Source organism: Colossoma macropomum, unplaced genomic scaffold, assembly GCF_904425465.1.
Source record: "Colossoma macropomum unplaced genomic scaffold, Colossoma_macropomum, whole genome shotgun sequence".
Classification (NCBI taxonomy): Eukaryota; Metazoa; Chordata; class Actinopteri; order Characiformes; family Serrasalmidae; genus Colossoma; species Colossoma macropomum.
In genome coordinates, this window is record NW_023494795.1 from 27840265 (window position 1) to 27867645 (window position 27381).

Sequence of the window (27381 nt, forward strand, 5' to 3'; positions counted from 1 at the left end):
CTTGTGCAGGTGGGTTACCGCTTGCTAAGAGGGGTGGGCTTGGACAATTACTGGCTGCTTGTGGAAGCTGGCAGGCAACACAGAAGCTGCAAGTGTGTGACCATTATTTTTGCAGCTCAGAGTGTGGAGGTACAATTGGTCTGGAGGGTGTCCCACTGTGTTGTGTGGGCATGCTGCACAAAGGCCAAACGTTAATAGGCGCCCACAAGGACCACAGACCAAAGCAAAGCACGTGGGTGGGTGCGGGTGTGAAGGGTGGCTGAAGGGGGCAGGTGTGGGTGGGTACAGGCAGGACTGACAGTGGATTTTGTGGGCGCAGGCAGACGTAATATGTGGTCAAAAGATCTTTGAATAGAATACTTTTATAATAACGTAGATTTTAATTATCCTTGAAAGTTTAGAATTTAAAAAAATAATAATTTTATAACAACCATGAATAAGAAACAATATTTAATGTGGATTATTCTCCTCTGGCTGATATCTGACAAGGTTAAAAAGGTGCTGATACCGACCTGTGCAATGCATGGTTCATCTCTATTCCAGACATATAGCAGTGTCTGATCACTTGTGCTGCCAGATCAATAGACAAAAATAACAAAAAAACTACCACAACTTTATATTAAAAGATTTTTTTATTCACAATAGAAGTGTAACAAATATAGTTTATCAAAAAATTCTGCTGCTCATTAATATAATTTATTCCCTAAGATCATAAGATTTATATAAATGTTTAGTGGCAGTTTGCCAGAATGGAATATGTACATTATAATAACAAGAAAAAGAAAGAAAACACAAAACCAGACAGAACAATTTCCCACAAAATCAACTGCATGAAGAAAAATAAAATTACCCTATGTGCAAAGGAATGATTATCAGCAATATTGTACAGTTACTTTTCGAGGTTGAATCACAACAGAAGAACAAACAGATTCACAAATTAAAAAGGCATAATTACGCAAGATAGTCAACACAATGTTTCCACCACGATTCAATCAAAGATGAAAAAAAATAATAAATTGAGAAAACAAAAAACAAAGCAAAAAAAAACTGAACAGCACAATTTCTAATCTGCATATTGAAACAAGATGCAAGGAAACATCCGCCTCAGACTGTAACCTGCACCTGTGGCTTCTCAGGTATTCAGCCAACTCGCTACTTAGTGAGTTAGGCTAGCAAACTGCTCGTGGATGAAAGGCCTTGGTTTGGAGCAGCAGTGTTAAAATGTCAGTGAGATTTTCAAAATGAGTACAGTAAACTTCAATGTCTTATATACAGTGTCACAGTGTCAAATGAAGGGTTAGTCCAAGAGAAGTCAATTGCTTAGTCATAGTTTCTAACATGATCTTTTATTGATCTAGCAAGTCAGCAGTTTGGGACCATGTTTACTGTCCACTGTTGCAGAATAATTCAGAAAGCAGCACTAAAGCAGTTAGCGTTTAGAGTCATTATAACAGGGACTGGTTAGTTAGAAGGTCATTAGTTACAATCTTACAGCAGGTTTATGGTGACAGCTCCCCTTTGGTCTTCATGTTAAAGAACTATACAAAGAACCTGCTGCTCTTTGGATCCAGCTCAATATTAGTTCTGCTCTATTCCAGTACTAAACGTATGGTAGGAGGGTTCTTGGGAATAGTATGGATCTTGACCCTGGCTTTACACTGTGAAACATCCATCCATCTTAGTTATATGAAGCAAGTTGAATTTAACACATTCATTTATTCCACTAGTTAGCAAGATCAGCAATCTTCTGCAATGTTTCATTTAGCTTACAAATTGCTGCTGTTGGAACAAAACCTCATCACCATTTTTGTCCATTTTTCAGTTTTTTTTTTCCTCCGTCTTTCAGTTTTTGACAATTTCAAAGTACCTGTTTTTCTTTACATTTTGTCAAAATTTCATGATGAATGGCCCAAAATTACTGGGAAAAATGTCTGGTTCCATTGACTTACATTAAAAGTTAAGTATGTTTTTTCCGTCTCCTGTAAAGTTACCATTTTGGAGATACAAGGTTTTGTTCCGACAGCAGTGATATGCATCCTAATATGTGTTTCTGTTAAGAGAGGAGAAAATTTATAACCTAGTTACATAAATCACGATACAGCACATTAACAAAGCAAAACAAATGCTGCCAAAAGTACCCATTCAAACAGCTTTTAGCATTATTTAGCAAGCTAACTAGCTACTTAATAGCAAATAAGCAACATTATTGTAATAGCTGAACCTACTGTCTTAATCAATAGGTAAAAATGATGTTTAACCTAATCATGTGCTATTTTCTGTGCACTGAATGGCTGTTTTATGAAACACTGCCTACAAAGTTTAGATTTTTGAGCTTCCAAATGAGCTGCAACATGCTTTACATAATGCAACATATCATGTAGGATTCAAGGAAATAAAGTCACGCGAACGTTCACCATGTAAAGCCAGCCTAAGAGCGCAGTATGCAGCAGTCTTGCACAGGGGCAGACAGACCACACTGAACCAGAGCTCCAGCTGATCTGTCCCACTAAAACTCTAATCTCTTGAGTGATCATCAAGTATTTGGGGTTTGGTCCTAACCTCCATATATTTGATATATACGCATTAAGAGTCAGTTTCCTGGACAGAAATTAAGCCACAACTTTACACAGCATTCTAAATGGAGATTCTCCATTACAAGGAAAATATAATTTAGAACTAGGCTGGTCTCATGGGGCCAGGCATGTTCTCATAACGAGAACAACTGGGGACAAACATGAGAAATTCTGGGCTTAATGTCGGTGGGAATGTAGATCTATTAGTGGAAACAAACTGAGCTTGAAATTTCGAAACCAACCTAAGTTGGAGCTCAAAGTAGTCACCAACATTATCTGACTGACAACAAACCTGTCGTCAGTCCAGGGATGCAACGTAAAGTAAGCATAACTGAAAAGTCCCAAAACTCCAATTAAGCGTGTAGTACAGGTGCAGAGAACACGTTACACATGGTTAAAAATATGAATTCTCACACAAAAGAAGATTAGCTTAGATTATTGTTTTGTCAATGGTACTCCATACTTGTTATGGACTACAGGAATTTGGGGTCAGGTATTGAGGCAGATTTTGCTGCAATCAAGCGCCACGAGTTCAGTAAACTGTCCAAAAAAAGTGTTCTTATTACGAGATCACATCTGGTCCCACAAGACCAAGACTAAGCTTAATCTCTGTCAGGGAAACGGATCACAAGGGCTAGTTTTCCAGACCCAGATTAAGCCTAGTCTTTACTAAAAAGGAATTCCAGTGAAGATTCATCATTAGCACTGTAATTTAGTTCAAGACTAAGCTTAATCTATGTCTAGGACACCGGCCCTAAAGGTGGATGGCCAACATGAGGCTGTTCCCAGTACTTTTTTCAAATGGTATGTATGAATGTGGGCAGGTATGTTTTATCCAGTGTAGTATACAGTTCTGTGTGTTTGCCTCTGCTTTCCTTGCATCTTTGCATCGTGATTCCTTACTTGTGCTTTCTCTGTTCTATACCAGTAGGTTTCACCCAGTTCCTTTGTCCAGCTTTTTCTCCCCCAGAGGTTTGTGCTTTCACTAAGAAAGAAACATTAAAGCAAACAAAGATAAGAACATACCTAGGCAATGTAATGTTCACTTCACATTTGGTGGTACATTCATACATAATAGTTCACTCTATTTGACTGATAACTGCCCTTGTCTTGTCTTCCTGACTCTTTCCCACTGGATTATGATTTCTTTAGATAAGACAGTTACTTCATCAGTGTGCCAACTAGATCCAAGAAACACCCTGGCACTGAAAGAAAAACCTTTCTAAGTCACAAGTAATAAATTAACACAAAGTATCATATTTTACATATCAAGGACGCAAAGTCTCTCCAACACCTGATTAAGTAAACAATCAACAAATGTATACATCTAGTCTGTGTAATTGGAACGCAAGAAGTCGACTGGTTGGGGGGGGAGGAAGCACTGAATTACGCAGTAGGATATGATGTTGTACCAGATTAATTACTACTGTCCACACCAGTCTTATTCCAGTATGAGCTGTAAATTTGTCTTTCCTTGGACCCCCAACTCCAACTCCAGTGTAGGAAAGCTTCGAACCAGGAATGAATGAGGGAAAATGAGATGGGTCAAAAAAATAACAAAACAAAAACAAAAAAAAAAGTCAATTGAGGGCTGAGCCGAAGCTGATAAAATCTTTGCCAGTTAAACATCTGCCCACTTTACATACCAGGACCATTAGTCAATAAGCTAAAAAAGGCACTAGTTAACTCCACATCACTACCTTGCAGCTGTGACTCAGAGAAAAGGAAAACAAAAAAAGCTGCTATATATGAATTTTCGGACTGATTCAACTAATAAATCAAACAGTTGCAAGGTGAGTGGATTTCTTAAATAAAATGTTTCAACAAACGCACACAACTTTAAAACAAACACATGATAGCTGTTGACTGCAGTATGGCTTTTTTTTGTCCCCGAAGTGTGTATGAGAGTTTAGACGGTTGAGTGGAAATCATCTGTTCTCCTCATAGAGGAGAGAAGAAGGTCCTTTGGGCCTCAGAGGCTCAGAGAGAGGTCCAAAATGATGAAGTCAAAGGTCAGGGAAGGGGCAGCATGCAGACTGCTATCTCTAATAATGGCGCAGAGGACACTGAGCCATGGGCCAGGAAGCCCCAGCTGATGGTTGCCCAGCATCGGTCAAAGCCCTGGAGAAGAGGCCAGAGGGTGTCCACAGAACAGGCCAGTGCTCGGGGAGGCCTGCAGGGCTTTGGGGGAAAGGTCAGGGCTACTACAGCTGGTTAGACCGATCAGCACTCTCTCGCTTTATCACAGGCAGCGGGTGAGCCTCAGTGTTGAAGACCCAGTGCTCAAACGACAAGTGGTCATCGTCCGAGAACAGCAGGTACAGATACCTGAGGGAAAAACAGAATCGGTTAATCCGGTTGGTGCTAATGAAGTATAGGGAAAGGTGCTTATGCAGGTGGTATTGTGTTCTGCACTTATGTACTGATGCCTTGCAGTGTGCAGTGTGTGTATATTTAAACATGCACTTTGTGTATGGTGATACAACGCTAAAATGTGACAATGTGCATCATGGAGATATCAGCTGCTTAGCCATCTAATACATTAGCATCAACACCATATGATAAACTTAACCCAGATCAGCTCACTCGACATCACATAATCAACTTAACGCACACCAGCCCATTCAACATCATATAATCAACTTAACACCAGCCCATTCAACATCATATAATCAACTTAACACCAGCCCATTCAACATCATATAATCAACTTAACACCAGCCTATTCAACATCACATGACCAACTTAACCTACACCAGCCCATTCAACATCATATAATCAACTTAACACCAGCCCATTCAACATCATATAATCAACTTAGCACCAGCCCATTCAACATCATATAATCAACTTAACACCAGCCCATTCAACACCATATAATCAACTTAACACCAGCCCATTCAACATCACATGATCAACCCGCACCAGTACATTTAACATCACATGATCAACCCCTGTTTATCTCTTTCTATCTTATCTGTCTCTCTATGCATCTATCTCTGTATGCCTGTCTCGCTACGCATCCGTTTCTCCATCTATCTGTCTGTCCATCTCCCTGACTGTCAATCTATCTGTGAGTCAGTGAATAAAATCAAAAACATATTTCTTCCTTTTTTAATTTTTAGGGAAAACTAAATATTTTTTTAGTAAACTTTGAGTAAACCCCACACCTTGCTTGCTGATAAAACCAGCAGGATCCATTCTCTGCGGATCACAGACAGTGAAGTGATATGAGGGTAAACAAAAATATTTCAGTGTTACTGTGTTCAGGGTCAGTGAACACAGTCCAGTGAAAAAAGAAATAAATCTACTTCAAGTTCCAAATAATAAAAGAAAAAGTAAACAAAAACAAAAAACATTCGATCCATCCCTTTTTCTACCAACATGCTCTCAGCCAACCAACAAACTCTGCCACAACAGCACTGCAAATCAAGCAGCTGAATAAACATCTCAGAAGTTCTAAACAATTTGTATCCTTTGGCTGACAACAGCGTGCCATGTTTATAGGGGCCCAGGGCCGTCACCTGATGAAGTGAGGCTTTAGAAGCAGGACTCACAAATCAAATGTTGATTCGAAAGCAGGCAGCTGTGAGACACTGGGTAAATTTACAGTGTATAAACGGAGGGACCAGCACACATTTGACCTTCCAGATGCAACTCCTGGGCTGTTTGTATTCCTCTCTCCGTTTCCATGTTCCTCTTCCCCTCTTTCCCCCACTCCCTCATTCTCTCCCTCTCTCTCCCTGTGGGAATGGTGTGGACCTGCAGTAGTAGGCGGGCGGTGGAGATGAAAGTGTGTGTCTGATCATCCTGCTGGGTCTATGAGCTTTCTCTCAGCAGGAACCTGTTAACCTCGACTCCTCACTGGGCCCAGAGTCCAACACAGCAGCCTTGCTCACACTACACCACAACACAGCGCTCAAGGATCGATTTGACGAGGTGTGCAAGGGCACGTCATCCCCCAGTAAAGAGGTGGGAAAAAAAACCCTAAAACTGCTACTCCCCCATTTCCATCCCCTTTAGACTAATAATGTAATACGAATAGCTATAAAGTACACCAGCAATTTCAGCCTTTGAGAACAATGTAAAGCTCACCTCACCTTTACCCCTTTATTTTGAAGGCTTTTTTTATTCTATTGTATCACTGTTATGGCTTTATCATTTTATTAATTTTGTCATTGTCACAGCATGCTTTTAAAAATTTGATCATTTGAAAATAAAAACTACATACGACAAACCGATATTATAATCAATTAACATATGATCAATGCAGTCACTATGTATATCTGTTGATCTATCCATTTATCTGTGTTTAACCCTGACAGTCTGTCTGAGTGTCACTCCATCCAACCATCCATCCATCAATCTATTCATCCATCCATCCATCCATCCATCCATCCATCAATCAATCTATTCATTCATCAATCTATTCATCCATCCATCCATCCATCCATCCATCAATCTATTCATCCATCCATCATCCATTCATTCATCCACTTCTTCCTCTTGGGCTATAGTCAGTGAAAATCTTCTCCAAAAAACAAAAAAAGCTGTAATGTCTTTATTGTACTACTGGGTAAAGAGTTGCTCCAGCGACTGTATATATAGTCATCTGTGTATTTAGTTTATTTTTAAAAGTGAATTCTAAATTATACCAAAACAGTCAATTCAAATCATGCTGAAACAAAGGTTTATCGTTTTAAAATGGTAATAATAGAGATAAATCAAATCTTTGTGAGGTCAGAGATTTACCTCTTTTATTTACTATTCTAAAACAGTAAACTTTTGTTACTATGAACCTGCAGACTCGTCCTAGTGTGCTGCAGCTGGAGGGCTTTCTGCTTTCCACCTCTGGCAGCAGTGCGCCAGCAGGTGAGTGTAGACAGATAATGGAAGGTGAAGTGCAGGCTGCTAACGAGAGTGAGCAGATTTAGTGCTTTAATTAGTGATGCAGATAACAGCAGCGTTTTTCATTCTCACTGCTCTCTCTGATTCTGAAATGAAGCTGCTAAGCTCTTTATTAGATGGGGACAGATATGAGTCATGAAGCTGAATTCTCTGTGTTCAGCTCCCTTTGTAACTTCTGAAAGGGCTTCAGACAGGAAACACAGTGAAGAAGAGAGAGGTGGGCCATGGTGGACTGAGCTTTGTATGGTGCTGCGGCTGTGGTGTGTGAGATACTGTGGTTACCGCACTCAGTCAGGAACTCAAACACATCAGGAGCATCTCTCCCAGCCAACAGAACTCACACACCCACCAATCAGACACACACTCGCTCTACAGACGGATCATTACAGCACTGTGAGTGATTTTAGACATGAGCTGTTCAGAAAAATGAATGAAAGCTTTTCTGTTTCTTTTTGTAAATGTTAAGGATAGAAATCACTCCTGTAGGCCAAAAGCCTGCAGCTGCAGTGCTGCAGACGTGCGGACATGCAGCTGTGTGCTATGAGAGGAGATGCTGGCCTGGGGATTCTATTGTTATTAGCCTGCAGAGGAGAGGACAGTCGTGAGATGGTAAAAGACACACAGTGTCACAGTGTAGAGCAGCATATTAGCTCAGTGTGAGTGGAGCAAAGTACTGCTCAGTTAACACTGCTAACAGCAGCACTTCTCTTTTTCACTCTTTACCCAACCAGCAAAGACACACACACACACACACACACACACACACACACGCTACAGGGGCACAGCAATGGGGGGCCTGAGGAAGCCTAGGGCTCTTCACTTGGAAGTCAGGCCCCACCAGAATTCTCACTGTTTAAAATGGAACAAGGACACAGTGTCACTGATACGAAGCACCATTCTTATGAAGCATCAAAAGCTACGTGAGTGTTAAAAGCGCCCCCTTGTGGAGAACTTTCTTCACTGAGTGAGCGAAGTGAATGAAGTGAGTGATGGCCAAAACTCTTCTCTGATTATCACCAGAGTTGCAAGTATCAAATATTATATCGAATAGTATAGTATTTCAAATATTCTAAAATTCTGTAAGAATAAGTAATGCTCTAGATATGTGTTTATCCTGGCCAATCAGACAACCCTGACAAAGTAGCTGAGACTGTCTGAACTACTGATGGACATTGCAGCTCTTTTTACTGAGTTGGATCAACTGGCTTAGCTCCGCAATAAGAGCTGACTCTTTTGGTATTTAGTAGCACTAGTCCTAGGATTTTCAGCTACAGCACCTTAAGATCTACATATTAGTGTTGACTTCATTAAAAAAATAAATAAATACAAGTCAGTGATGAGCGGTGCAGGAGAACAGAGGAAACCGAGTCTTTTTCACCACATAGTCTGTGTGTGGTCATGTCAGTGGACTAGGGGGTGACCATATTTTAGATTCAATATGACCAAGTTTTTCAAGCCGCTCACCTAACTCACTTAAACTTCTTATTTCAGGCTGCACCAGGCAATTGAAATCAACATTATCACCATAAATTCAAGCTCTAACACAGAAAGTTAAGAAACGAAAGATTATCTTGCTCTCTTTAGATGTGCTGCTACTGCATGCTAATGGTGACTCATTAGCATTTAGCTTCATAAAGAAAACAGTCAGTGTGTTTACATGCACTTAATAATCCAATCATAATCAGATTTCTATAATTATCAGCTTATTCAAACGGTCATGTAAACAGCATATTCTAATTTCTTAGATTGGAGTAAGGTCTAGAAAAACCAATTAAGAAATCTGATAAAGACAGTAGGATTTTAGCTCAGTAATCGGATTTCTCAGTGCATGTAAACTCTTACTTGGATTTCTTTTGGATTCCTCAGTCTGAGGATGAGCGAAAACAGACCGTGGTGCCATTAAACATCTGTAAGATGGCAACAAAACACTTTTGGAGCAATGTTAAAAAAACAGCTACATGTATGACAAATTGAAGGATTTAAATATTCTTCATCTTCTAGATGATGTATGTTCATATTTTCAGGTAGTGGCATAATACATGAAGTTTGATTTTTACATTATGTTTACATCATGTCTACTTCTGGAAGTTCATTGGCTGGTTGCAAAGCAGAGATCTCATTATTGTCTGACTCATGCAAACCCAGAGTTTTCCCATTATCTGATTACCCAAGCGCATGTAAACGCGTTAATCAACTGACAAAATCTGATTTTCTGCTGATTTTGTGCTTGTAAACACACTCACCGTTTCCTGTCGGACTGATGAGAACTGATGAACTAAAGCATGTGCTTGTTTAATGAAAGTGAAAGTCCTAGTTATTCAAAGTGCTTTTCTACTTTCTAAACTTTATTGAATTTATTCAAATTGTCCAATTTTCAAATATTTGTTGGAGCCCTATGGCAATGTTTACATTGGAGGCTGTCATCAGTTGTGGCAAGTTACAGTTATAAACCAACTATGCAACAAGGCATGGAACGATGTAAACACAGCATTAACCTGCTGTAATGTTTCTGCAGATTGTGGAAACTTAGCTGAGCTGTGCTCGTTCCTAGAGAAGCCTTCCTAGTTGGTAATCTAGTGAGCTGGGCAACTAGTAAAGCATTCGCCCAGACATCTACAATAATGCTGTAAAGTCTAGTTACTTCTCCTTGAGTTGAATGCAGCTGAATGCTGGGTCAGTAACTGTGTGTTGATGTAGGCACGTTGATGATGTAGGCACGTTGGCTAACTGGTGGTTGTCAGCTTCACCACAGTGATGTCTCTGCGATGCAAAGCTTCCTGTCTGGGCCTCCTAACCTCTAACCTCTCAAATATACAGATGTATACATGCATTCAACTATGTTCCCATCCACTAGAGCACAACCAAATAATGTATGAACTCTCTCTCTCACACTCTCAAGTGTTGAAAAAGAGAAGAATTCGGTGTTAAATGCAGTTCACTGACTAAAAGAGGAACTAAACATTATGTAAATGGTCTAAAAGAGCTAAATAAATAAGCTAGACAGAAATAATGAAAGCACAGAGCTGCAACAGAGTAATTAAACTGTACAGATGAGCAGTAGCTTCTACCTGAGCCCAGTGACTGTCAACCAAAACTAAGGTTTCTCAGAGGAAAAAGCAACAAAGGTGTGTGTTCACTCATGCTGTGCTGTGCTCTGCATGCAGCCAATTCCACAAACCGCAGGAGCTCTACATTTCACAAGCGCCAGAAACAAGTGGATATTGTCTGTTGTCAGTGAGGACTGAGAAGGTCTACACAACATGGATTTTAATATTCTAAATCCTTAAGGTCAGTCTTTTACAGAATTCCGTTTTGCCTTGAGGATGCGCACACTAGACAATAAGGCAAAAAAGAGAATACAGTGGTATGCAAAAATGTTGGGCATCCCTGGTCTATTGCCTTTTGTTAATTTTCTAAGTGAAAATAAGTAAATGTGGCCTGTGCAAACATTACAGCATATTTAATAGCTTGTTTTCTTTTTATCAATATGTTAAACTCAGCAAATAAATAGAAATTGTGCATTAAAAGTCTCAGGAATTGTTCACATTTAAGTTCCTTGAGAAGAATGTGTTAACTATTACATAGAAAATGATCAAAACGTCAATTTGATGACTTTGAACACAAATCACTACTTTCTGCTACGAAAAAGCACTCAAAATCCCAACTCTCCCCACCATCATGTAACACAAAAAAGGCGAAACTGGACTGGAACCTGTTTGTTCTTTTATGCATCTAGTGACGAACACGCAGTTGGGTTGTATTGTATCTCATCAGGATCGGGCCCTAGCAGCCATCAGATAATCACTAAACAAAATAAAACAGTGGAAAGTCTCATCAGCTATCCAAAATGAAGTTTCAATGTGTCAGGCTCATAAATGGATCTCTTTAAACAGGCTTGAAAATATCAAAAAGGCATCAGATCACTCCTGATTAGATACGAGGGCTAAAGATTCACTCATTCTCACTCTCTTGCTGCCAGATTGTCTGTGCTGTCAGTCGCTTCTGATCAAGCGCCAATCCTGGAAAATTCTCTTCAGACCGTGAAAATTTGTCGAAAGGAGCAAATCGAGGTTAAGATCAGGCTATAAATTTTGTAGTACAGGCCCAGCTGAAAATAGCCATGCAGCTTAGCAGGGGAGATAAGAACTTGGCTTGGATTTCAGGCACACGGCAAGTTATGAACAGTTAAAAAAGACAAACAGATTGGGAGGCAAAACAAACACAGCGAATCCTCAGACTGCTCACTGTGGATGTGTGTGGCGTTTACTATGTGTGACTTACTTCAGAGTCTCAGCCAAGTAGAAGCTCTGCTGGACGTCGTCATGGCTGGGGCCGCTGGCGTAAACATCTCGGACTCCACTGTAGCCGCCCTCCACCCTACAGTGCTGTTCCAGAGCCTGGAACACAGAAACTTTAATATTATGATCTGAACACAATGCAGCTAAAAAATCCTGCCAGAACAAAACTGCCCTTAAGTTAGCTCATAGCATAATGACACTTACAGCTGTGTTCAAAGTACTGACGTTTGTCGAAACAGGCCTTAATACAGTCATAGATGTATCAGTGCTTCTCAAAATACTTTTACACCTGTTCTCTTATACATACATACATACATACATACATATGTGTGTATATTATATATATATATATATATATATATATATATATATATATATATATATATATATATATATATAAAACTCAAATGTTAGTGCACTTTACCTCTTCGGGCTGTAAATCATTGATCTCAGTGATTCTGCATTAAGGATGTAAATGCCATTAACTGACAAATAAACAATTGGTTAACTAATTGAAACTGATTTATTGGAAATTAAGTTTTATTTAATTCCAACAAATAACAGTGCAATTTTGAATAAGCAGATTTGTCATTTAAGTAGCAGTACATTTTTGAATTGTATACATGAAGGTGCAAAAGGCAACTGGTTCTGCTAGGTCAGCCTACTAAAAATGAAAGAAATTAGTGGCTTTTCTGGAGCACTTTTCAAGAGCATGATAGCCCAATACTGTACCATGTTGAAGGCAAATGTCGGCAAGCTAGACAACAAGATAGATGACTATATCGTCCATGTTCTCAGGGATGAAGTGAGTGACAGGGTGACGACTTTCGAGATCTACTGAGGTATGCTGAGCTAAAACTAGCCCAGTCATGGCATTTATGTTGTGTTTTAATTTGTGCCAGTAATAAATGATAAATATTACTTCAGAACTTTAGAATGCAGAACTTTCAGTAGTGCATCATTGTATATACCAAATTCTACTGATAGGTGCGCTCCTTTGCGTCCTTTATTTTAGGCTTGCTGATTAGGATTAATCTAAGCTTAATGACAGTCTTTAGGAAATAACTGGATGTGTCACAAAAATTGATTAAACTACTTTGATACTTTTTTGGATTATTTTTACATGTGAAAATAGCCTGAAAATTAGGAGCATACTTCACTGAATATACTTTTAGTTGGTTATAATTGGTTGTATATACACTTAACTGGTTAATTCTAGTATTCAAAAATAGACGCAGTTGAAATCACCACCTTCAGATCAATGCATTTTCGGTTCGCTTAATAACCATTCATACACACAGGGGCTATTCAGAGTCAACTCCACATGAGAGGAAATAAGGCAGAAGATAATTAACTGAGTGAAGAGGAGAGAGGGCAGGAGGGGGAGAGAGAGAAGTGGAAGTAAAGGAGAGAAATGTTGAACTGGGGAACAATTCCATCATTCAAACACAGAGATGAGCCAGCATATTTTACACACACAGAGAGAGAGAGAGAGAGAGAGAGAGAGAGAGAGAGAGAGAGAGAGGAGAATGGGGAAGAAAGGGGAAGAGAGTGGAGGACAGAGAAAGGTGAGCATAGGGAAAGAAAAAGGGGAAGAGAAAAAAGGTAAATGAAGAAGGAGAAAATGGGAGACGGAGAAAGTGGGAAGTGGAAGAGGAGGACTGGAGAAAAAAAAGAAGAGAGGAAGAGAAGGGGAAGAAAGAACAGGAGGAAGAGAGAGAGAGGGAGAGGGAGAGAGATACAGAAGGTACATGAGGTGGGTGAATTATAGCTCCTACAGCAGTGAGGGTACTGGAGGCAATCTCATGTCATTACTACACAATTACACGCCTGCAAAATCCTGCCAATCTGCATCCAATAGAGCCCTGCTGTACTGGAGGCCAGAGCAGAACCACGAGAGGAGCACACACTCTGCCTCCAGCACCCTCATCTGTCCGCCACACACACACATATCTATATTGGCGTTAAAGGGCCATGTGAGGACTACACATCAGAATCTCAATCTCATTCATGTTCTGGTCATAGATATGACATGTTAATCAGTCAGCACCCCATAATGCCAGTGGCAACATTTTATGGTATAGCATGACCTTCAGTGTATTACTGCACCTATCCCACTGTTTCATTGTTGATATTTATCAGTTTTTTATAACATTTATTTATTCTAAGATTATGATGATACAAAAACTGATTAACCAAGTTTATTGAAACTGTGAAAATCCATATGCTAGTGTAGCATGCGCCCGTCCCCTGGGCCCTCGTGACGGCTGCGAAAGTGCAGGGCCGGTGAAAGAGGCAGAGCAACAAGCTTTATTTACCTCTTGGCTCAGGTGCTCCTTTAAAAAGAGCAGAGAGAGAGACAGACAGAGAGAGAAAGAGAGAGAGAGGGACGAGCAGCACTAGTAGCAACAGACTGATGAGCTGACTGAAAAGTCTCAATTTGAAGCCACGGAAAAGCGGCCGCTTTGATTTGGTGAGAATTTGTGTTTGTTTGGTGTGAAAAATAAAGAGAAATGGCTGCTGCAACCTTCAACCCTGCCTACAGCGTCTTTCCTGAGCCCGGGGCAGCACAGGGCGTGCTATGGCAAGCAATTTTAATGTCTAGTACTTTCACTGTAAACAGCTGTAGAGTAAGGGTCATACTGCTCTCTTTCCTCCACGTCATGGATTAGTTTATCCTCATCCGTTTTTGTCTAGCTCTGATGAAAGACCACAGGCTCAAACATAGTATTTGTCGAGGGGGAACATCAGTGCAACAGGGCAAAAGAGGGGTGGTAGCCTAGGAATAGGAGAGGCAAGCCAGCAACCCAAAGGTTGTGAGCTCAAATCCCAGGACCTGAAAATTCCTGGTCGTGCCCTAGGGCAAGGTACTTAGCATGTCCTGTGTTTTGTTAACACATGTCCTGTGTTTTGCTTTGTTAATTATGAAGGGATCAATCTGGTTTTATTGTTGGTACCTACTTGGTTCTCTTGTTAAGACAAGACGCTATTTGTTATAGTTTTTTTTTTTTTCTTAATTTATAGTAGTTTCTTACTTTGGTCAATGGGTGGTTGTCATTGCTAGGTTAAAAGCCAATAAGGCAGAGTGATTCTTAAAAAGCCAATAAGGCAGAGTGATTCTTAAAAAGCCGATAAGGCAGAGTGATTCTTAAAAAGCCAAAAAGGCGGAGTGATTCCTCAACAGATTTGTTTAGAGTGCTATTATGGGTAGACACTGACACTCACAGATCGCCTCTCAGCCAATCACACTGCAAGGTTGGTACAAACTGTGGTAAAATGTAAGTTAATGTTGCTGTAATCTCACCTGTACGGCCTCCCAGCCCCACTGCCTGTATTTGGGGTCATGAGTGAACCTCCACATGTACATGTAGGTCTCTATGACCTCAGGCCGCAGGATGAAGTATTTTTCGTTCTGCCGTGTAGCGATGGCTTCCACGCCCCCGTCAAACCTGAAAGCCTCAGGACCAAGCTTCAAATCTGAAAACAGACAAATACAAACACTTTAGCACCACATATCTGGTCTTTAAATCTAAGATCTCTCATTTGAAAAACCTGGCCAACACATTTAGTCCTTTAGGAGAAATTACAGCAGATCAGGGCGAGGAAACTAAATGAAAAACAGAAACAATTCAGAATTTCAGATTTTTCTCTCATGCACACACTTATCACTAGAAAGGTAGAAAATAAGTAAAAGTTGGGGAAAAGGCTTTGAAAGCCAAACAGTAAAACTCTGGAGATTGTTCAGATGACAGATAAAATCTAAATTGGACTTTTTAGACAGGGCACATGCATTCATTTTCAAAAGCTACACTCTGTGATTTTGACATCTTTTGTGCACTAGCATTGCCTTCACCACTAATTCACTACAGCACTAACTAGGGTTATTAAGCAAAAAATAGGCTTTTATCCTCTTCATCACTTCAACAGTAATGGTATTCTTTCGAGTACAATTGAAACCTGTGCAAATTTTAATTACAGGAGCCGTTTCACACAGTTAATTATTCCCTTGCCCGCTTTTGACAGTCCAGCAAAGATCTAACTGACCATAAATGAAGACAGGCACAAAAAAGTCCCAGTTGCTAGTCTGCGCTTTAACAAAGTGAGTATGCTTTCTAGAAAAAGGTTCTGTTGATGAAACTGAGCATCAAATGATCACGATGCTGATAAAAGTAGTCCACAACAACAGCATTTTCAAAAATCTCTCTGTTCAAGTTAGAACACAAAAACTGTTTGAAAAAGTTCACATGAATCTGCTAACCCTGAGGGAGGAGATTTCAAGCATATGCATTGCACAAAATATGGACTGCAAACTTGTGACAGTCAACACAAAGGAAAATGAATAACAAAAACAAGAATGATTCATACATGGGGACTGATGGTGTAATGCTGAAGTAAAGCTAAAGTAAATATGTAATCATACCTGCACACCTGTCATCAGCCATGTCAGACACTTCAAACTGGCTCAACACAGCAAACCGGCAATGACTGCATGAAAACTGACTGTGGGATGTCAGCATTTTTGAAAAGCTACAGTACTGTGCAAAAGCCAGTGAGCACCTTCATTTAATTATTTTCTAGCAAAAACAGCTTTAAGTTCTTCATTTTTCAAAAGATATTTTTAAAAGGTATAGTTATAAGACCATCCACTTGCATAAGGTAGATAAAAGTCAAAAGGAAATGAGCGGTTTCCAAAACTGGAGTTTAAAAAATGATTAAAAGGTACAGAGAAAATGGCCTCTTAACAACCGTGTGAGATCTGTTACCACCTAAACTGTCCCCATCAGATAAACTGCACTTAAAGCTTTCATCTTTCAGAGAGAGGAGAAAATCAAGCATCAGATCTGAAAACATCCACAGGTGTTTCTGTCCATCCTTCCACTGTGAGAAGACAACTATGAGCTATGAGCCTAAAAGGATGTGCAGCTGCCAAGAATCCCAAGTCTACCAAGTGAAACATTGTTAGAGCCTCATTTTCTTTAACTTTCACCTTTCTTGTGCAAGTGGATTATATAATGTGTAATCTCCTCAGAAATATCTCCTGAAAAACGAATAACTTGTATTAATTTTTCTGGAGATATTGGTTTTTTCAGGAAAACAAATAAATCACAGGTGGTCTATGACTTTTGCATATGGTTGCGTATGGTTGTATATGGTTGTTTAAAGCAGTGGTTCTCAGTGACCCCCAAGCGGTCCAGAAATTTGATCTATCACTGCATGTTGCAAGTTAAGTTGGAGCAAAAAATCTAGACCATCTGGTGGTCCCTGAGGACCATTTTGAGAACCACTTGTTTTAAGTATCTTTTTTAAAAAAAAATCCATATAGCATCAAAAAGGGTTCTACTATTGTTCTCGACTGAGCTTTTTTGGTACTATATACACGCCCTTTTGCTAAAAGAGCACCAGCAGTCAACTGACCCAGGTTCACTAGGAAGTAGACTGAGTTTTGGTAGACCACAGCACACCAAGTATAAGGGCAGTGTTTACAACTGTCAAAATGGACTGAACTTGAAAAGATTGGTCTGCACCAAACTAGGTAGGCATGAAAGCACCCTTAGTTTCAATCACGGTCCAGCACAGCACTGAGACTCAGACAGATACAAAAGGAGAGATTAACCTCTCTTTTGGTTCTATTTGTTCATAAGGGAATGATAAAACAATGCCAGATTACTGGAGGATTAGGTGCGTCACCTCAGTTGTGCGTCAGTGATGTTGGTTTGGATAAGAACAGCGTGGCATAACAAATAATAAAAGAAAAGAATAGGATAAAGCTGTGTGTGTTTGAGTACAGTCCTGCTTTGTATACGCGTGTGGGTGTGTATACTTGGGTCCAGAGAGTCACAGGGGGAGTCTGGGGGATTTGTGTGAGTGTGTAGAGGGTTAACAGCAGTGGATTTGAGGATAATCTAGCATTAGATGGAGGCTGCAGTGTTGATAGTACAGACAGCCACGTCGCCACACTGCAGACAGCATGCACTGCTGCTGACCTTTCAGAGCAGAACACAGTCGGGCCATGGCGCTCAGTGTGAAGCTCTTTATCTCACAGCGCTGTCACACAGCCAGCTATTGATCTGTTAGCTCCCACCACCAGCTCCGTACTGGACCAAGCAGGAGCGCCACCGAAGCCTGCCCGGAACTGACCCTTCATCAGCCGCGCTGCACTGACCAGGGCCAAACATTTAACTATAGACTGTAGCTCATGTTAACCTCTGTCACTAGAGCAAGCACTGCACCATCTGACACACAGTTATCTCACCTACCAATATCAAAATAATAAAATAAGATATAGTTTATTATAATTTGATATTTTGTTTGTCATTTCTTTGAAAGGACAACAGAAAAAAAAAGGTAGAGAAGAAAAAGAGGTCACACATCACTAGCAAACTGAGGCATGCAAATTGATTTGTTTAACTAGAAAAGTTAAATGCATTCAAATTCAATTTCAATTAAATTAAATGTTTAAAAATATTTAAGTATTATTTATTCATTTATTTACATAATTTTAAACAAACGATTCAATTTTGTGCTAACAAACCGAGGTATGCTGGCTGGTAAATGTAATGATAAAGCAGAAAATCACACTGAAATTGAAATGTGCATTGTTATCACTTCACTATCATTTCACCAAATTTAAGTCCAGCAGCTGTCTGGTCTGCCCTTTGTACTCTGCGTAGCCCTACTTGACTCTGACGCAGCATATAACTGGGCTCTAAATGCTGATTTGGCCCAATTTCAGCCATTTGTGTAATGTGTGATGATAAATAGGCTGCGCTCACTGGTTCGGGCGTAGGACTCATGGCATGTTCTGGCAATTTCGGCTGCCAGCTCCATCTGGTGACCTGTCTTGTCGTCTGGTGCCCCGTCGGCTCCCAGCGCAATCATTCCTCCCGCAAAGCAAGTCAGGTGACCCATCTTATGTTCCAGAAGACCTCCCTTCCACTCTGCGATGTAGGTTAGACCACCACTGGACTTCCGGATCAGGTTTGTCTCAATGGCCTGGAGATGGGGGATAAAAAGAAACACTGTTAAAGTTAAGGAACCAATGCTGGTGCTCTGGTTAAAAGAACATCTTAGAAATCTGACATAACTCGTTTAAATTGGGCTAATTTGCTCAGTTGTTTTTTGTTATTTTAACCATAATTCTATTTTTTGTGTTCAAATGTACCAGTTCAGCCTGTCTTGCTGCAACAGAGGCTGGCATACGAGAAGAAACTCTTAACTCTTTTCAGATTAAGCAACTGACTAAGTAATGCTGCTTTACAACCTGTAACTTCACCAAGATTTACAAGTCTGTGGGTCCTCAGCATCGGTCATTCAGTACATTGTTGGGGCCCCGTAATATATTGTGTTTGTGCCTGTGTATGAAGGAGTGTCAGAGGAGAAAGGAAGTTGTTTATGCAGTGTGATTTGTTGTCCTTGCTCCAGCAGGAGGATATTTCCATCCAAGCGCCCTCTGAGTGATTGAGGCAGAATAGATTGGAATTTTCTGTCGTTTTATGATGCCTCTGAAAATACCTAGCACTGTCACACAGCTGTGACCATGAACTCTGCTGTGTGATCAGGCTCCATTCTATTTGGAGTCTGCTTATTGCCTGTGAGATCATCCTGCAGCCTTGAAAACACTTTTTCTGATGGACAAACAAGCACAAAGTCCTGCCCACACTGTATGACTAACTCCACTGAGGGTCAGGATGTCAGACACGGATAAAAAATGTCCAGTCGCCTACAGATGAGTTGGTTTGATCTAGTGCTGGATGATACATATCGTCTGTACCGGTATGCCAGTATTGGTGTGACACCGTGATATTAGCCTTCAATAATGAAAAATTACACTTTTTTGTTTGAAGACAGCTGATGTAAAATGAGAATAAATAGGAAATTAAAAGAAACCAAAACTCCAATTCTGGGAGGAAAGATTTCTTAATGCTATTGTAAGCTTTACTTAAAAGGACCCACATCCCACATTTTTCTTGCATTTTATATTTTCCTTGATGTCCACTTATTACATTTGTGTGGTTTTATAATAATAATGCACAATCATATCCATTTATAGAAGACTTCTCATACTGGTGGCAGCTCATGGTGCTTTACAGACAGCTGATAAAGCTTAACAGTAACATACAAACACTGGATATATTTCATTTTACCACGACCATTCTTTACATGACCTCTCTTTATAGTTAAACAGGCAGTTTTGTGACTGTGCCTTTAAGATTTATATAAGATAAATGAGCCAAAACACTCCCTAGAACTTCATTATAAATGGGTGGGGCTGAACTACTGTACACTGTGTGAATAAATGTAAATGAGTTTATTCTTGTGACACAGAAAGCTTATTTTTCATATATGGACTGTATGGACAGGGGAGTGAATATGTTTATACCTTCAACAACATTTACATACTACATCCAACTCAAAAATGTAAAGAATATGATCTAACCAATCTGCAAATTTGCCGATTTTTAATTTTGTTTGTAACAAACTACTATTCTGAGCAAGTAAACATATACATATGACGATACCTTGCATTGTTACTTTAAAACCAGTAATAAGTGTTTGGAGTGATTTAAATCGCATTCTTAATGTGAAATTATCACCGTGCATCCAACAATAAAGGCAGCATTGCCACTGTCGCCATTGTCTTGCTCACTCTTGGATGTAGATTTACATTAAGCTGCTTTGTGACACTGCCCTTTCTAAAAAGAGCTATAAGCATAAATCTTGACTTCATAAAGACTCTGAATGCATCACCAGCGAGAAGTTAAGTAGGAAAAGGTTAAGAAATGTACCAACTGAGAACTGAGAATCATTTCTCACATATCTCTATTGACAATCAGGCAGCAGAGCATTGTTAATCAAACTATTATTATTGATAAGTATAAAATCAAAATATAACTATAATCACCCAATATTATCATCCATCAAAATTCTTACCCCCTTAAAATCTGAATCAGTCATAAAGCCTTAATTTCAGTTAGCGTCTGCTTTTTTTCTACACAAACTATTTCAAACACGGATGCAGGCGCATTAGACCTTCTCCCCCTTTTCCAGTAAGGTCTTACTCCTTTTGTTGGCTTCTTCAATAAATCTGTTTCACTATTAAGACACGTCAACACTCAGAGCTCTAAATGGCCTTGATTCAGTCTGATGATTTTCTCTATTGGTGCTAATAAGTCAAGCAGCTAAAAATAGCGGACTCAAGGACCCATTTACAGACGCCTGAAATAAACGTGAGGAAATCAGGCCGTGAAAACCGAGGTCATATCTGAGGATGAGGGGTGTAAAGGGTTTGATGAAGAGACTTCTGTAAAGGCTGAAATGACCAGACCAGGCAGAGGACATGCAGCAGGACCTCTCTGACGACGGCCTACAATAATGTCTCTCTCCTTTGATGACCAGCTACTGGTTTGTGTGTATGAGAGAGAGAGAGAGAGAGAGAGAGAGAGAGAGAGAGAGAGAGAGAGAGAGAGAGAGAGAGAGAAGAAAAAAAAAGATACGGATGGAGAGAGAAAGAAAAAGAAAGAAAGAAAGAAACGAAAGAAGGATAAAGAAAGAAAAGATGAAGAAATAGAAAGAGAAAAAGCAAGGCAGACAAATAGAACGAGAAAAATTGGAATAGACCAAAGGACAGAAGGAGAGAGGGAAAGAGGATGAGTAAGAGGGGAGAAAGAGATAGATAAAGACAGAAAAAGAGCAAGAGAGGGCAGAGTTACAAAGAAAGACACAGCTGGAAAAAAGAAAGAAAAAGTGCAAGAACGATAAATGAAGAGTAAGAAAGGAACAGAGAAATTGACAGAAATAGAGAGCAAGCAAAAGAAAGGCAGAGAAAAAGGAAAGGAGAAAGGACGAAAAGACAGATGAAAGATACAGAAAAAGAACGAAAGAGATAAAGAAGCCTTTCTTTATTCTTTAGAGAGAGAGTGCTGGGGGAGAGGGAAAGAGAATAAGAAAGAAAAAGAGAAAGAGAGAGAGAGATAGAGAGAGAAGACCGATAAGGAGAGATAGAGAGAGACAGAGAGAGAGAGAGAGATAGAGAGAGAGAGAGAGAGAGAATGAGAGAGAGCGAGAGAGAGAACGAGAGAGAGCGAGAGAGAGAACGAGAGAGAGCGCGAGAGTGAGAGAGGGAGCGAGAGAGAGAAAGAGAGAGAGACTACACTGTGCTTCAAACCTTTGCTTTCTATTCTACTTTTTTGGCTTTCTACTTTGCCTTTTTATTATGATTTTTTTGTTACTTTCTTTGAAGGCTACCTATGATGGGACTTAACACATGCATAAGCATTGAATAACATTTATAAAGCAGTCCTTGAATATTAACAAGCTGTGTGGAACAAACAGAGCAGTCCAGATCTGCTCTTCTCTCCAGGGTTAAACAGCACGACGTCTAACGTCATCACTTCCCTCAGAGTGACACATTGTAATGTAGTAAACAAATCACATCTTACAACACATAACTAACATTTTCACTTCTTGTTTTGTGGTCAGCGTTGAACGCTGTGAGTTGCACACAGTGTACGACCAGTCCACGATGGGTGAGCAGTCAGACAGCTTTTACCTTCAGAGCATCGTAGTACAGTTTTTTGCCCTCTTCATCTCTCTTGTCGGACATTAGCCAGGCTTTGAGCAAGTACTCGTAGAAACTGTCTCCAAGACCTCCCACCGACACATGATCTGGAAAAGGAAAAAAAAAACAAACAAAAAAAAAACAACAGAATGTCAGGAAATATGTTGCTTAGGTGTGTGTGATACTGAGCTGAGTACTGCTAAAGTGAACCTGAAAGGGAACCAACTGCAAATGACTTTTGTATTCACAATGTGAATGTTGTGTATATCACAACAACTATAAAGAGGACTCCTTTCACACCAGTCACAGTGTGCGCAGTGCTTGCAAAGTGGGTAGTGGTCTCTGATAAATCTAACCTTCCAGGTAGCGAGAGGAACTACCAGACCCACCTGCTGCTCTCCTATTGGCTGTGCTGGAACGATTGGCCGATATACATCGCATAAAATTGGAAAAATGACCCTGCGCGTCTACCGCGGTGAGTTCTGCTTTCCGCCATGCTTTAATATGTCAGGGCTGCTGTCTTGTCGCAGATCATCGAGAGGCTTCATCCTGAGTAGAACCTTATAAATGATCCTTTGTCGTCTGTTTTCAGTTTCCCACTGAAATGCTGAAGACTGTGGCTGTGTGTACAGTGAGCCTTGAGGTCTTCACCATAAAGCAAAGCAAAAGCGGACTGGGGCTGTTTTGCTTTCACAATGCAGAAACCACTCAAAGAACAAAAAATACTACACTATACTAATATTTACTACAATATACTAAAATACTATATACTATACTAATATTTTTGGGGGCTGTGTAGAGGGGTCTGAAATCGTCTTGTGCATTTACATACGCACACAAAACCATGACTCAGTAGTCCACTTCAGACACTGAAACGGCACACAGTGTACGGATCAGTCCACGATGGGTGAGCAGTCAGACAGCTTTTACCTTCAGAGCATCGTAGTACAGTTTTTTGCCCTCTTCATCTCTCTTGTCGGACATTTCCTTTGTCGTCTTTGAAACGGCATAAGTGTGAAAACACCCTTACTGTGATATTGACAATACTGTGAATTCTATTTCACAGAAGGCTATAATATGCAAATTGATCCAGTGTGCAATGTACAGTGAAATAGTCTATATACAATCTCCAAAAGCAAAGCCATTTGAGCCCAAGCTTGTACTGTCTTTGACTGAACTTTCCTGGGCCCTGCCATTAGCTCTACTAATCACATTCTTATTAGGTGTAAAAACCAAAAAACTCTGTATATTAAAATGACAAAGAAACTAGAACTAGCATGATTGAATGATTGACACTTCAGCTGCAGTAAACCCAGAGAACAGTGTGCTGCGTTGGTTAAGTGTAAGAATTTAACCATCATTCAGTAAACAAAGAGCAGTGGTTGTGATATAATTAAGATTTGACACATTTATTACAGTGGTGTTATAAAATCTATTTATAACATGCTTTGAGTATTAGACATGTCACCAACTCAATGTCAGACATCATTATCCGGCCTATTTTAGCAGAAAATGCTGGATAGGATATCAGAAGGATAAAAGAATGAATGTGATCCGATTCTGTAACAAATCTATTCTGAAACAGCACTCACTCACACTGTGTGATGTGATGTTAGTGAGTGATGTTCTTTCTGTGTGGGAAATAGAGTGTTTGAGTAGTTTAAGCATGATAGCCTACTTTTCGATGCTCAGCTTACATGAAGCACTTCAGTTCTAGTTTAAAAATGTAACAGTTTTAAAGGAAGAAATATCGGACCAGTGTTGGACGAGTTTTCAATGTCCATATCAGTGAAGAAAAATCCACACCACCACAAGAATTAACCAATCTGTTTTAATATACCGCGGGGTACATCACAGTCGTAATGTGGATATTTGGTGCATTTTGTGCATCCCTACTTGACTACACCACGTGGGACTGTGTGGATGATGGAGCTCTATTCAATATCTTTGGAACGAGTTGGAGTGGAACAATGTTCTAACATCTAGTGTAAAGTCTTCCCAGAAAAGTAGAGGCTGTTACTGCAGCAAAGGGGGACAAACTCCCTATTAATACCCTTGATATTAAAAGAAATAAGTAGGTGTCCACAAACTTTTGGACATCACATTACGCCACGCTTTTTCAAAACCAACATTAAGCGTTAAGTTACAATTTTGGTACAATTCTAATAGGTAACTAAATTTAAAGGCAACTTCATCCACTGAGGCAGTACATCCAAGTTTGTAATAGACAAACTTAACATAACGGGTCATAACTGACACTGAAAGCCCATGTTTTGGCTTAAGATCCATCACAATAAATCAGCGAAGTGGGTCAAAGCCCCTTGGCTGATGGATGGTGCCTGTCTGTAAGGGTAAGATCAAAGCTAGAAGTGTCAACCTTAACCAGCAACTCGGTGAAATCTAGAAACATGCGTGTGGATGTAGTATATCCTCTTTGTACAGTACAACACGTTTATAAAGCAATAGAAAAGCTGTGATATTTTGGTGAATGCCCAACGACTGAGTAAGTGCTAACCACCAAGCGAAAGCTAATGACCAAAACTGAACAAAACTAGCTGTTTTTTCTGTCTGCTTGCCGTCCATCTGTTTGTTTGTTCATTCATTCACTCGTTCGACTGACCGTGCCAGCATTCCTGGGGTGCACATACAGCGATAAAGTAAATAAGAACGGCCACATAAAAGCTGGATAGTGTCTATAGTGAGCTACAGGAACAGCGCAGAGTTGTACAGTAGTCTACGCTCACCACCTTTATATGTAGAGCCTGTTTCACTCATGCTGTTGGGTTGAGTTTGGTGTACCATGCTGTGAGTGATAGAGGGACGTCAGTTATGCTCATTAGAATATTGGGACCACGTCCACACAGTTCTGGGATCAGCTTTTTTTTTTTAAGCAGTGTTTTTACTTCTCGTATAGTCTATTGTGTAATACACACACACTATAAAAGTATATGGTATATGTCTGTCCTGTGTACACTGCGTGTGAATGTATGTGGTCAGAAGGCCATAGCATTTCGTGCTGTCTACTTCACTCTGTGTGAGAGATGAGTATGTAGGCTCTGCAAGTGCTGAACGCTGAGTGTGTGTGTGTGTGTGTGTGTGTGTGTGTGTGTGTGTGTGTGTGTGCGCGTGTCATTCTGACTGTCATGCTCATAAATATATACACCTCATTAACCACTGGGCAGTGTTTATGCCACATAGATGTCAGAAGGAATCAGGGAACACGCTTCAATATGAGCCTTAAACGGCCCATGTTCTACATTTTCTTGTAATTTTCATTTGTATAACATTTGTGTGGGTTTTATGCACCGAAACAGTCACAATTAATTTTTTACATGACTATTTTCCATCCACTCTTTATCCTTCAGAATAAAGCAAGCTGTTTGTTACTGTGCCATTAAGACTGATATATGTAAACAATCTTTGCTCTTTTATAAATGTATAGAAGACACTGTTAAGTTCAGACGAAAAACAAAAACCTCATTCACTCTGGAGCCTCTAGAAGACTGCGCTGATCAATGTTTTTTTTTCTTTTTTTTTTCTTTTAAACCAGCAGTAAATGAGTTTTTACAAATCACTGAGAGCTTGATATCTTGATAAAATATTAACAGACACAATCCTGTCAATATTATATTGTCCTGTGGACCCTTGGGTGGTTCCTGACTTTTGAGGAAACAAAATATCTGTAGTACATTTCCATACAAGGAAATTTCAGTTCTCCATGACACGGACACTTTAAGAGGGAAAGAGGAAACGATCTACACTCAAAAGCCTCTTCTATACAGTTATTGATAAAGGAACAGAAAAACAAATACAATAGAATGGGCTAAGCATCCACCGAGTGAGAGAAAGAGAGAGAGAGAGAACATGCGCGAGAGAGAGAGAGAGAGAGACTCAGTGCTGTAACAGGCTGTCAGTAGGAACATGGCTACTGCTGTTAGCTCTCTGCGGCTGCTGAAGGACAAAGAGAGCCTCTCAGCACGCCCACACACACCACTCCGTTTAACACACTCAAGTGTCCACAGCAGCACCGTGAGCCACATGCTGAACATCTACTGGCTACTTCTCACCAACGCTCAAGGAAAACACCAGTCACCTCTGAAGGACGAGAGTGAGAGTGAGAGAGAGAGAGAGAGAGATAAACAAGTGAGAGAGAAGACAAGGAAAAAGATACAGTAGTATGCAATGTTTGGGTGCCCCTAGTTTAACATTTTGTTGATTTTCAAAGTAAAAATAAGTGAACACATCCTCTACAGAGAACACACTTCTGCACATTTTAAAGCACAATAACTGCGTATTAGCTGAATTTAATATATTGTGCAAAATGTATGGAACATTATGTTTGTTGTTTTTTAGTACATTAAACTCAGAGACTCAAACATAAAAATAAATGTGCACTAAAATTTGCAAAAAGAAAGATGCAAAGAAAGAAAGACAGAAAGACAGACAGAAAGAGGTACCTTCACTAAGACTGCTCCTACAGGCCACAGCTCTCCTTTTAGTCCACTTAAGTTAATGGCCTAACTGACCTGTATGAAATTCACCCCCTAAGGACAAAAACTGTGTGAAGCCAGAAGATAGCTGGCTATTTTTAATGCAGGACCACATTATGAGCCTCCTCTCCCTACGGCTAGCTGCCTTTTCATATTATTTTTGTTTATTTCAGCTGAACAAAAGAGCTGGCAAAGAGAGAGAGCAACAAAAGCTTACTCAGACAGAAAACTCTGCCATTTCATCAGAGCCTGATGCCTCGTCCTGCTCTGAGCTCGGAGCTTCACACCAGAGTTCTGCTTCAAGTCTGCCTGATGGCTCTGTGCTGGAGGCCACCAGCAGTGATCTGATGTCTCCTTTAGCTCCACAGCCTGAAGCTGCAGGCCTATGCTGATAAAACTGCTCTCAAGCTGATGCACCACAGCAGAAGAGCCCTTAGAGCAGGGCTGAGCAATACGGGCAAAAAATCGGATCTTAAATGTAAAGGGATTAGGGATTTGGAGACCCCACTGGTGTAAATGTGTAAATGCATGCAACATGCAGAAGAATATTTTGT

General features: G+C 40.1%; 1 protein-coding gene across 1 annotated transcript in view; it reads right to left on the reverse strand.

The window, feature by feature from the left end:
• Nucleotides 1-613: 613 nt before the first annotated feature.
• man1a1 (mannosidase, alpha, class 1A, member 1) overlaps nucleotides 614-27381 on the reverse strand; it is a 172546-nt gene continuing 145778 nt past the window's right edge. The window contains exons 8-12 of the mRNA XM_036582092.1: nucleotides 22329-22444; nucleotides 18553-18772; nucleotides 15084-15256; nucleotides 11763-11878; nucleotides 614-4901 (exon numbers count right to left, since the gene is read on the reverse strand). Of these exons, the coding sequence (XP_036437985.1) occupies nucleotides 4778-4901; nucleotides 11763-11878; nucleotides 15084-15256; nucleotides 18553-18772; nucleotides 22329-22444 (749 nt within the window). The 3' untranslated portion in view covers nucleotides 614-4777. The remainder of the gene's footprint in view (nucleotides 4902-11762; nucleotides 11879-15083; nucleotides 15257-18552; nucleotides 18773-22328; nucleotides 22445-27381) is intronic.